The 13441-nt window shown below is 34.7% G+C and overlaps 1 protein-coding gene across 1 annotated transcript in view; it reads left to right on the top strand.

Annotated features, from left to right (window-relative positions):
- Nucleotides 1–5560, top strand: part of LOC142355211 (uncharacterized) — a gene marked incomplete at its 5' end in the record, with an annotated part of 28828 nt that extends 23268 nt beyond the window's left edge. The window contains 2 exons of the mRNA XM_075407443.1: nt 4087–4548; nt 4924–5560. Of these exons, the coding sequence (XP_075263558.1) occupies nt 4087–4548; nt 4924–5303 (842 nt within the window). The remainder of the gene's footprint in view (nt 1–4086; nt 4549–4923) is intronic.
- Nucleotides 5561–13441: the final 7881 nt, after the last annotated feature.

The following is a 13441-nucleotide window of genomic DNA, read 5'->3' as shown; positions in this document are numbered from 1 at the left end:
GAGTTTTTATCGTGCAAGATCTTATCAGATCTTACACGATAAAAATCCCTCTTATCAGATTTTACACGATAAAAATTCTGGTAAGAGGAATCTTTATCGTGTAAGATCTGATAAGACATCTTATAAGATAAACATTCCCCTTACCAGAATTTTTATCGTGTGAGATCTGATAAGACGGAATTTTTATCGTGTAAGATCTGATTTGACATGTTTCTTTTTTTTTCAATATAATCGTATAACGTAGTCAAGGTCCTATGAAAGTAAAAAAAGAATCGGTCAGCTAACCAATTATGAAACAAAAAAATGCTTGTTGACTCTGTTTTGGCGGCAGTTTCAGTGTGAGTCTTAACTGGGTACTATGGCTAAACTTAGCTAGACCTAGATAGTTTTGGTCTTTGAAAAAAAAATTCGGCCTCGTTTGATAATCACCGCTTCGGAGAAAGCCCCTGCAACTCAAATAATCTTTTTTACAATATCTTATAAGTCATACAAGACAGTATAAGATATTTTTCTCTTTGTTGCTCTGACATTTAAGTGTTGCAAGCTGTAGTTTTTCGGCTACTGCTTGACAGCAACTCTGAATTGTCTTCAATATGAAGAATTTACCATACTTCAGGAATTTATATAAGGGTAAATTTTTATCGTGTAAGATCTTATAAGAGGCATTTTTATCGTGTAGATCTTATAAGAGGAATTTTTATCGTGTAAGATCTTATATAGGAGTTTTTATCGTGTAAGATCTTATAAGAGGAATTTTTATCGTATAATATCTGATAAACGTCTTATCAGATCTGATAAGAAAATGCATCCCCTTACAGGCTATTAGCAGGATGGTTTTGCCAGAAATTTGTCAGATCTTAGACGATAAAAATTCCACGATCACTGGGGCATGAGAGAATCAGAAAATTAGAAACTCCACTTAGTCCACCATTGGTCACAAAAGTCAAACAAAAACTGCTTTGTAACTTCGGCTGCATTCCAAATCAGTCGATGTCAAATTTTAACTGGTTGTACAGTCAAATTGTAAAATTACTAAAAGCGCAGAGTTCTGAAGAAGAACCGTTGACACAAAACAAACAGGCAACTACCCGTAGAAGTCAGTTTGCAGGACCAGACAGGACCATAAAAAGTTTCGACGATTGTTCCGACAAATCTTTCACAGATGCTAATTCTTTGCCAGATACTAAACAGAACACAACAGACGATCTCTGCAGTGATATTCAACTACGCATTATTAAAAATTGTTCACAAAGATGCTGTTAGTAAGCCTCACAACGCTAGATGCAGTCGTTAAATAGATAAGGGTACCATTCTAGGCAACAACCCCCCCCCCCCCCCCGAATACATAAAAAGAATAATTGAAAAGTTCATGAAAACAGTTAAAATACGACTAGCAAGAATAAAAGAGTCAGCTTTTAAGTTAAAAACGTGTTTAAGCTCAGTCACATTTCGAAATATTTTATGAAAACAAATAAAGATGTTGGTCTCAAACTTAGTAGACTTTGGAGCAAAAAAGGAAATAAACTAGATTCAAATTAATCAGCATATGAAAGAGGATTTAGAAAAATTTAGAGGTATTCGAACGATAGAGTATTCAGCTAATATGCAAAAAAAGTGGGAGCAGAGGTTGCGCAGCGATACAAAGCTAAGCGAAAAAGGACACAAGGTGAATTAGGAAGCATTTTTTTTATTTTAAAAAAACAGTATTCGCAAAGCGCAAAGAGAATGATTCATCACCCAAATTTTAGGCTACCAGTTCCTAAAAACCATTTTATTTTCAGCAAAAACATGCAGAATAAAAGCCCAAAAGTAGACGAACGAAAAAGATTAAAAACCTAGATGTGGTACTTGCAATTGGAACGACGCTTATCAAACCGACTGACTACGCGCTAAAAAAAACTAATTTACTAGGACGTTAAAAATATACAACCCATTATTTAGCAACACCAAGGCCAAATTTAACAGGTTTAGTAGAGTATGCGAAACCCAGGCTAACTCGGCTCTCTGGAGCAATAACGGAAAAGAAAGAACAGGCACGCGAGGGACATCTGAAAACGTTGAATGTACCAGACGAAACAAAAAAGAAATTTGAATATCGGCATGATTGCCATCGTATTTCTAATGTTTCTTGCGCGATGTGAGTGTGTTTACAAAGAACACGGCAACCACAATCAGATGCAGTGCAGGCGCCAAAAATGAGCCAAACAATATCAATCGCAAGGCAAGATACATCAGCAAATTCTAACGATACACCAGTTCCTCCACAAAAACATAATCGAACATTTGGTAAGGCCCAAGGACCCATAAGAGAAAATAATTGAATATGCTCTTCTTCCGTAAACATGGAATTGGAATTGATCGTGACGTCCCTCCAACACATCAGGAACTGTTCATTGTTTAGAAATAATTGCGAAATAAAATGTCAGAAAATAAGTCAACGAAAAAGAGAGGTCTTACCGTTGACAAAAATCTATTGGAAATACTTAAGATATCGCAGTGCAGACAAACCAACCACCAGTTTATACGCTTGTGATTTGCAAACTTTCCTCATGTATACGATGTGTGCCACAGACATACATATTCCAAAACTAAGATGAGCGGAAACTAACTGTACATGAAGCTGAAAATGACATTGAGACAAGCAGCAAAATGTTTAAACTTAGCTTCAAGACTCTTTAAAAATATTTTAGATATGGTTACCAGCAATTATATAGAGTATTTTTTGAAAATTGGTCCTTGTAACTATGATAACCAAAAAACACATTAATCTTTGTGAAAAATTCCACTTTGTTTTGCAATATCTTTTGTTTCAAATGGCTATGTCATTTTCCTTCAAACAACAATTTTACGAAAAATCTGTTCAATTTTTAATTTCTTCGGAAAAGGAGATGTGGTAAACAATACTTTGTGTCATGTAAACTTATCCCGATGAAGCTACGGCTAATAATTAATCAACTCTCTTATCATTACTTTCAATGTTAACCATCTACGACCATGCATTTACCGAACAAACGTTTGTGTGCATAGTAAAACTTATGTCTTTTCACATGTATAGAGTGAGACTTTGTCTACTGTCAATTAATTTTTTCATTCTCTTTGATCACTTGAATTAGCAGCGCAATTTCTCTTCGCTCGCTGAGCGATTTATAGATTCAGCTGGATCAAGATAGAGTTTAATTGGCCGCCATGCACTTTCTAAGTTTCCTAATTGTAATTTGCTTCGCAAATAACTGGCATAAAAACAATTGTTGATGACAGCTAAATGTTAAAATTATATGGACTTTTTTAACCTTAGAGAGATCGCAAACGGGGTTTTCTGATTCGAATCTGAAAATTTTTGTCGTCCACAGTTTAGTTGTAGAGAGAAATTAGGTCAGTTAGCGATTTAAATCTAGAAGTTTTTATTGTGATAAGAAGCAATCAGCAATTACAAATATTACAACAGGAAGTATTGAACTTGACAGTGAAAATTGTGAAAGAACATTACGGAAAGAATTAACTCAAAAAAAGTCATAAGGCAACTGAATACCTCGTGAACACTTAAAAGGTCTATGAATTCATTCGAACAGGTTAAGTATCACAACTACAACGTGAGAAAAACTTGATTGAAGAGTACTAATTGCGTGAAAACATCACAGTGGTAGTTAAAAAAAACTTAGAATGGAGGGAAACATGAACGTTACTAAATATGAAAAATTGTAAGACATCCTGGATTACTAATGGTTAATGATTGGTACCTGTGTACCACAATGTTGAATGCGATTAAAAAGGTAGAAGAAACGAAGTCAGCCTTTAATCTTATAAATTTTATAAATTTTAAGCTCCTTTGAAGAAATTTGAAATGTTTTGGTATCTGAAATAAATTTCCACGGGAAAAAATAGGCACTTGACTGTTTAAAAGAAACACGACTTAACGCATCTGGCCGGGCCTCGCGTACCAGTGGCGCGTAGAACTGGATAAAAAAGTATTAGAACCAAATAAATAATATCGGTCGAAGTGAAATAAAATTATAGAGATTTTTCTCTGTGAGGGTTATTTTCAAAGGAGTGTTAAATGCTAGACCCAAAATTTTTATTTATCTATAGAGCTTCTATCGCAACTGGTGGACAAAATCATTTGTGAACAATCTGATACTCTGATGGATGTATTCATGGAAACTCTCTCAGAACAAGGCCAGAGGATCATTATTCAAAGACTTCCGCAACTGCTCATTAAAGCCTCGGAGAACAGCAAGTTCAACTTCTTTGAATGGTCAGTAGCTCTGTTGAAAAAGTTCAACGCTTTGAGCGAACACCTTCGAGTAGTAACGCCAGAGGGAGACACGGTTTTGACCTCGTTGTGCCGAAATCCAAACGTTGATATCAAAATCATCCAACTTGTTTTCAGCCATGACTTCCCGGAAGAACTTCTTCTTCACCAGAAAGAGGGCAAAAATGCCCTGGACTGGGTCAGATTTAACGAAAACAAAGAAGCTGAACAACTGCTGCTTTCGGACGAGAGGAGAAGGAGTGTCTTTTTGATACCCGTTGAGGAACAAAAGCGAAAGCGTAAGTATTGTTCTTAAATATAACTCCAAAAGGAAACATTAAAATACGATAAGAACTTGTTGAAACAGTCGCTATGGCAAAATTAGTATATGATCAACATTAAAAGTTAGGTTCGCTCAGATTATGCCCCCTCCCCACCTCCAGTGTTTTTATCCCCCCCCCCCCCTCCCCAAAAAAAAGAGATTGTGTTATTTTATAAAGCATGTTACTGTGATACTGTATAAGAAATAGCGCTTGTGCCTGGCGTAAAACTTATATGCCCACTAAAATGGGGGAGGGGCATGATAATAACAAGCACTCAAACAAAAAGCGTTTTCAAAATTAATAGCTCTTATTTATTGTTTATTGTACTTCTTGTACGTTTTTTTTTTCTAGATCGTCAAAGTAATCTTCAGAAAGAACTTACCGGGAAAGACAAATTGTTGGCGAAACTCGACACTGACATGAACAAAATTGGAAATCAACTGACAGTGATTGATTTCAAACTTGATTTGACTCATCGAGCACGTGACGCTTTCGCAGTTCTTCAAACAAAATTGAACAACAAAAAGTTCACACTTCTTGATCTTGCAGAGATTTCAGTTTCCGCTTCTCAGTGTGTTGAAACAGTTCAACTCGTGACAGGATTTCTCAGTTTTAAGTGCTTGAGACTGACAAAAGATGACAAAGCAGCGCTTACTGAATTGGAGAGAGAGGGGTTGAAAAAAATGGAGGAAAACTTGGAAAGCCTGGTTTCGAAGGTTCTTGAATTCTGAACCCAAATAACAACAATATAAAAATCGATACTTCATTGGAAATCCCATGGTTTATCGCCTGAAGTAAACAATCTAACCCAACTGCACAGGCTGATCAAAAATCCTATTCAAATTCTAATTGCTGATATAATATTAGTTAGTGCTTTTAATAGTAGAGTGCTTTGAACAGTTGTTGCAACCCCCCCCCCCCTCATCATTTGTGTCGGACCTTTTTGGAAATTTCTCTCAAAATTTATTTTCTATGCTGCTCTTCTTAATTGAATCCTCTCACAATCTAAAATATAAAGATATTTATGTTTAAAGCTTCATTTTATCAACATAATTCATTTAAAAAAATATTTTATATGCAGTTCATAGTAAAAAGAACATTTTACATATAGTTCATACCCACTGCAATATTTCATACGTAATTCATGGCCGTGCTAGTGAGAAAAAACGACTTCATCACTAACTTGAAAAAAATTCAGTGTAAAATCTATATCTGAGTCATTCAACATGCCCATTTATAGTTCAGATGAATTGTTTATAAATTAGGAAACAATAATTCGACTGTTGTGTTGCAACCAATCATATAAGGTTTTATCTGAAAGATGAAAACACCTTGGATCTATTCCGATTTTCTTTCTCAACCCCCCTCCCCCCCCCCCCCCCCCCCCACCCATTTATTATTCTTTCTCGCCCCCTTCCCCCGAGTGTTTATGATTCCCACTTATAATTATGTTCTTTTACGTAGGGAAGAAATAAAGTTATATGCTGGTACAGGGTGAGGGGGGGGGGGGGGGTAGATCCAAAACTTAATCCATCATAGTAACAGTCAAAACCTTATATGAGGTTACAAAATCAAAACTGAAGATTTCATCTTTCTTTAAAAACTTTCTTAAGTTAAAAAAGAGCCATGACTTGCGATTTTACGAGACACAACCTGTATCAGACACAACTTCAAAATTTGAATTAAAATTCAATAAACCTTAGCCAGGCTTTCACCTTCTTTCAAAATGCTAATCTTCAAAGCCTGGCTAGATTTTATTGAATTTTAATTCAAATTTTAAAGGTGTGTCTGATACAGGCTTCCCTAATTGTTATTACATCTTTTTTCGCTCCATTTATTTGAAAAATTGCTATTTTTACTAAATCTGTACACCGTAAAATGTTCTTAACCTCTGAAATTTCTAGCTGTATAGTGCCTAAAACATATTTAATAAGTTCAGCAAAATGGGCGGACTGAACGCAGAGTATATGCCCAAAAATTCAACAAGTTTACTTTGTTTTTTAAACAAATTCTGCACCTTTAGTCAGTTTTCAGCATAATTAATCGAAGTTAACGTATATTTGTTTGTTATGTCGAATCAGAATTTTATATGAAAATACTGTAAAAAAGAGTGTTTAAGGTTAAACTGCTGACTGTCACTGGTCTCTGGTTTTATCGATTAATTTGCCGTGCACATTATCCAAGCTCAATTTCGCTTTGTGTATAACTAACTTTTCAATGGCGCTCACGATTTTAACTATCATAATTTTTCTACTTTGTTAATTTTTATCTGGATTAATTGCTGTTATATTTAAAAATTATGAATTTTTAACCACTTCATTAACTTCGTGACTGATTTAATTGACTGTTTGATATGCGAAATATACTCATTTCTACGCTTCTTTTTTCATTATTATTAGTATAAGAAACAACACTAAATTTTTTTTGATGAGCTGAAAATTTTAGTTCAAGAGTATATTTAGTTACCCGGGTTAGTTTTCCTTAGTAATCTTTCAAGGGCCATAAATGGTGCCAAACAAACTATGACTAATTTTTTTGAGATTGTTGTACCACTTTAAATATGGGGAAAAATTCGAAAAACCTCAGTCTTTCTTTCAAACAGTTTTTAACTTATTAGTGAACTGGAAAAGCATAGTGACGGACTTTTATGATCCGACACATCTACAATTTTGTGTACAAATACAAGAAATGACAGTTGTCTATTTAGAGAACTTTTTTCCAACGCAGGAAATTTGATTTTTTGCAAGATGTTAGAGGCACATTGTGATTTCAATTTCATGGAGTTAGATGGTTATATATGCATCATTTGGTGCTATGAGCAGGGTACTGAAACTGGCAGCACTTTTTTCAAATTCTGGAAAAAGTTTCGAGCAAGGAATGCATTTCGAAGAGTGCATTTGGAAGAGTCGTTGAGATAGAAATGTGGAAAAAATTATTTAAACAAGAAGCAGGATAACTTTGCCATCAAAATGGTGATAGAAACTCTTCATATCCAATCAACACAATGGTATAAAGTGAGTGTAGCAAATGAATGAAAACGGTTATAGTAAAGAAAAATGTTTGTTACTTCGATAATTTTTAATTTTTCTTCCTCCAAATTTTCCAACTGCACCAGAATCAGAAGTTCGATCAAAAATTTTGACCCCAAACTTCAAGTAATTCTTCCCAGCAAAATGGAGAAAAATATTCAAGGTATTTCCCGACTCCGGTGTATATCATGGGTCCTAACATGGGGAAGTCCTCACCAGTTAAAAAGACTGTACACGTAGTGTCAGTGAGAGGCGTCAGCCCATCACCTAGCTAGAGTTTTGCCTAAATACTCTTTCGCGATTCAGCTCAGAGTCTTATGAGAACTGAATAAGACTTGGTGCTCAGTCCCGTTGCGTACAAAAAAAATTGGAAACCTTCAACTCATATCAATCAGATTCAATTTGCAGAGCATGTCAAGCTGATTCAGCGTTTGATACTTATTGAAAACATTTTCGTAAATAAAACAAAATTTTAACTACTGCAATTGCTCAAACTTTTTTAAATGGAGATATTTGATTTAGTTTTTAGCAATCATATTGTTTTTAACTACGTATAGAGACGACCGTAAGATGGGAAGATCGCTACCTGGTGGCTTCTATGTTGTTGAATTCAAGGATGACCGATAAATCGATCTCGACCAAATAATAACCTTCTGCTAAGTGACTTTCTACCACTGGGTTAGCCTTGCTGTCAGTACCTACTTCAGTACCAAATTTTTTTCATTGGGTTGTTAGTTAGAACAAGCCGGGCGACCAAGCTCATAGTGTGCTTAAACTTTTGTTCGCGCCGTTCGTTCTGGTACATGCTTGAATTGAGTATGCTCGGTCCGGTCCTGGCCTAACTTCAATCTTTTCTGTCTGCCCCGTAGCTAAGTTTGGTCTGTTTGATCTGCTCATACCCATACTTCAGTCTGTTTGGTCCAATCCATCACATCTTGTTTTGTTCACTATGGCTCACCCTGTTTGGTCTCGCTTACATCTAAGTACAGTCTGGCTTATACCCGTTCTTCTATCTGGCTTGCCCGTTTTTCAGTCTCTCCGCTCTGGCCATAACTATGTATGGTCCGCTTAGTCCAGCCCATGCTCACACCTCAATCTGGCCATACCTATTATTTGCTATTGCTAAATGAAAAAACTTTGAAACTATTGACCTCGCTGGGGATCTTATATCAAGATAGTAAGCTCTATAGATAGTACAAGAAAACTATTTGGTGTGATCAAAGCCCAAAAGTCCAGCTCGAAAGAGTAGCCGGTCCCCTATACAAGAGATTTTGAGATTTTTGATTCCCAACTTGATAAATTTTGTAAGCAACTGCTGATCTTTAACAAATAGCAACATACGCTAACAAATTAAAGAAAAACAAAAAGTGCTCTACTTACAATTCCCTTACGAATTCGTGCATTTCACACTCTCTAAATTAAAAAGAAATAAAAAAACATAGCAGGACAAGTCCTGATGTACAAATCACAAAATTTTGATTGACTAAACAAAAAACTAGGCCTAGAACTGACTATGCGTGAATTGTGAAAACCATTTCCAAAAAAAATCAGATTAAAAAACTTTGAAAAAAAAACAGTAAATGAATGACAAAATTCCGCATGTGAACAAAAAACCACTAAAGAGAAATTTTTTTTTGTTCAACACAGTTCACTCACTCTACTTTAAAATTAGAGCGAAAAAAGTTCACGCCCGTAAACCTCTCGCTTTTTCGCTCCGCTTCCTGTTTCGGCGTGACCAAAATCACCACCCCAATTTGAACTCAAAAATCATGAAAATGTGTGAACAGTTCTTAAAAAAAGGCAGCGCCCCAATGCAATTCAAATTCTTTTGGGACCTAAAGATGAAGCAGATAATTTTAAAAGTAGATGTTTCTGTCACAAATACTGCCTTGAGTTTCTTCGGCCTGGCTCCATGTCTGTGTGGCCCATCCCTGTTTGGTGCCTGAGAGCTCATCCTGGATAAGTTCTGAATAGAAATTTCAGACCAAAACAGCTTACAAAAACAGTTTTCAGCATACCTTTTTCGTTTTTTAGCGAAAGGAAATGGGCCATTCAGACATCATAGGATAAGTAGAGCTGAAAAAATGTTTCAGTCGCATTTGATTGCGTGTCTGATGGTTTAAAACATTATTTTTCGAAAAATTTGGGAAGCAAAACTTGGTTTTTAATTTTTGAGTTGGTTTGTTGTTCCTAATTTTATAACAGGAAAAAAATGAACGTGAGTCGATAAAGAGTTCGCAAATATGCTGCTGCATCAATCAAATTTCTAATAAATATCGATGTCTGTCGAAAATTGATCCACAGCCGCACTTCAATTTTGAATATTCTGGGAGACAGAATTTAACACCAAGTTGACAGAAATCATTTTGAACTGGTCAATAAAGAGAAAAACTTTCATACATCATAATCTGCGAGGTTAAACAGAGAAAGCTTCCACCACACCAATCTTCTAAAACTTCATCGTGGGGGTTATCCGAAAAAAATAGCAACGAGTTTGGGAATCTAAAAGCAGATGATGACGTTGACATGGAAAACTTTTATGAAATTGACTAAATCCGCAAAAAAGAAAAAAAAATTGATTGTTCAAGCGGAAGAGTTCGAGCATAGAAAAACCAACGCAACCTATAGGAGACAAGTTGTAAAATGAATTTCAGCAAAACTATTAGTACAATAATGCATTGTGTTAATGTGAAGGGGCTGAGCTTGCGTAGAAAACCAAACAAACATTGCACTTTCCGAGAACGTTTCAACTTGTTTGTGTCAATAGCGGCCCCCCTTCAAGCAGAGGGGTTGGTTTGATTATTAGAAAACAAACAATTATCGGCAATTTTTTATGCATAAAACAATTTTTCTGTAATTAGATTTAGAGAAATTGAGAGAGATCTAAATTCTGGGCAGATTTTAAACCACTGAACGAAACTGAGTTGTTTTGATTTTCTTGGCAATTTGTGTGAGAGGAACTGCATTGAAAAATCCTATGCAGATATTTTGTAGAAGTTCAAAATTTTGAGATAATCGTCAAATAAACACTGCTTAACAATTTACTGTGAGCATGATTTCAGCGACTAACGAAATTGAGTAACTGTTAAATATATGGCCTTCAAAAAGTTTATCTAAATTTTCATCTGTTTCAGGTTACTTTCGAAAATCTAGATTTAAGATGCTTTGTGACTTTGAACAAGAAAAAATTTTGATGTTAGCAAAGTGGACCAATCGTACAGACAGTCACCTAAATAACTGTTGTCAATATTTACAAATTAAACCGCCGTTTGTTATTTGAAATTGAACAGAATGCGCGAAACGCATCCATGCAGAAAACTGGCAAATACTGAATAAATGATAGAAGCATCTCGCTGAGAAGTTTCGTGGATTTCATACATTTAACATGTATGACCTTGCCAATCATACCAGAATTGCTTTCCTATTATAACCCTACTGGGAAACCAAATTAATGTATGTTTCTTGTATGATTACTGAACAATCTTCATTGATACAGGTATGGTTACCAAGAAGTCATTTATGATTCTCGTATGATTACCATGCATGAATCACAAATCTCTCTCACTTCCAAATATTTTTTAATATTTATCGATTTAGCATCACGTAGATAAATTTCTGGCAACAACTTTTGCGCAAAAACATGCAATGATATTACCAAATTGAGCGCTTTTTATTGAATAAAGTTTTGATTTGAAGCTGTTTAATATCTATTAATAATCATTGAAAAGGAACATATAAAAATATTTTGCATATAATTTAAAAATCGTTTTCTAAATAGGTATACAAACCAAGCAATTACATTATGCAGGAACCTGATGAAAAAGTGAAAAAACAATTGGCCTAAAAGAGTAAAATAAAACAATTTATCATAAATTCACCACCGTCAGCGAGTGTTTTAGAGTTAAAAATTTGCGTGGACAATGAGATGTTGAATTGGAAACAAGTACTTAGTTACAGTCTTTAATATCTAATATAGCACATAATTGTATGTACTACCGATTTCAGGAAATAAGCTAAGCATTAGCTCTTACTGCTCGAGCTATATCGCTAAGCATTTAGCCGCCGCGCTCAGCTGAGCTTGTTGTTGTCTTTCCTCTGCTGCTGGGCTTGAATCGCCCGCCAGTGTATTGTATCCTCGCAGAGTTAGAAAAAGTGCTTCTAGTACAAATGCACTGCTTTTCAAAGTGCTGATTTATACTGTTTGCCAGCTGGCATAGCCTGATTGGCTGATTCACTATGTCGACATATACTACAGCAAAAGCACAGAAATATTGCATCATTTAGCACTGAAAATGTTTGAGTTTGTTATTGTATGTAGTACCACTACTACAAGTGCTGCCAATTGGTACAAGTGCTACCGTACCTAAGGCTCAGTGATAATCAGTGCTTAATCAGAACAATTTCAGAGATTTTTCAAGTTTCAATACTGATTCTGAAGAATTTCAGAACCAAATGTGACTTGATTTTTGAATTTCTCTGATTCGGAGCAAAATTCAGAAAAAGTATTATGTATTCTTCTGAATCAGTAGATAATTGAGAATGAATCACTGAATTAGCTCGGAACCAGTCAAATTCGGTGTAAAAGGTAACTTAAATTAGAATCTGACTCAGTACTGAATATGCCTCTGAGTTAGGTTCGGCAGTGTCATTGCGAAGAATATTACAAATTACAATTTTTTCAAATAGAATGATTTTCTATAATTTTTTGTTTTGTACTATGAACTAATTGGTACAATGGAACCATATCCCACAACTTAAGGCCATTTTTACTTGTATTAGGATTAAGATACATTTCATGAAATTAAAAAGGTAAAAAAGACCAAAAGTCCGCTTATATGGTTACGGCGAAGACTCGTAATGATGTAAAAAATTCCGTAATTTTTTCTCTCTATTATCAATCGAAAGCCGATTTATTATCTTTTTTGAGGAAAACCTTCTAAGAATCACTTCTACTATAATTGGTAGCAAGGCGCATAAAATTGTCTCAATTGGTTTAAAGTGTTTTAGTTGCAGAACTCCAGAAATGTGTTTGATTGTCTGGAAACAATTAAACAGACGCGGTGCCGCATACATTTTAAACACTCTGCTAATAAATTCAAATGGTTTGTAAATTCCTTAAAACCTTTGGAAATTTTTCTGCGCTATTGGTTAAAGTAATCAATTAAACATTTCACCGAAAGCATTTTTTGAGACTCAAAATATAAAACTTAACAATTAGTTGCTATCGTTCGTAGTGCCATTACTCTACCTTCAACATTACAACAAAAACACTTCGTTTCATTGCAGAGTAAGCACACTAGTAACTATCTCTTACTATTTCTTACAATTCGAAGATGTTGTGAAAACATTTGATTTTTTCGTACAACATTATCAATAAATTTAAGAGCGTCCTTTTATTTGTTTCCAAAATCATAATTAAGTTTTCATTATTGCACAGTTAGGGATTGTTTTTTGAAAGAAAAAGTTATCCAACAGCTTATTTCATACCTTCATAGTTAAAATAATTTTCGTTGATAAAAAAACCTTCTTAGATAAAAAAAAACAAGAAATAAACAAGAAATTTGTCTATTCAGTGCAAAAATGAGATAAATTCGAAATAAACCAGAAATCAGAAACGATAATCACAGTTGCAAACTTAAAAGATTTGTTTCAAGAAGATGGAATCCATGAGTTACTCTTCTTGTTACATCGTAGATCATTAATTTTGTTCCTTATCGATTTCATGCTGTGTCTTTGTCAAGTTAATTTTCTTTGAAAAAAAATACAAGGAAAATAATAAACTTGTTTAGTAACTCTTGAAATAAAAGTTAGAAAAAATTGTCAATTTTAACGATAAAATG

The sequence above is a fragment of the Convolutriloba macropyga genome, unplaced genomic scaffold (genome assembly GCF_964194025.1).
Source record: "Convolutriloba macropyga unplaced genomic scaffold, txConMacr16.3 SCAFFOLD_653, whole genome shotgun sequence".
Classification (NCBI taxonomy): Eukaryota; Metazoa; Xenacoelomorpha; order Acoela; family Convolutidae; genus Convolutriloba; species Convolutriloba macropyga.
The sequence above is the reverse complement of the archived record's forward strand: the minus strand, read 5'-3'. Positions and strand labels throughout refer to the sequence as shown.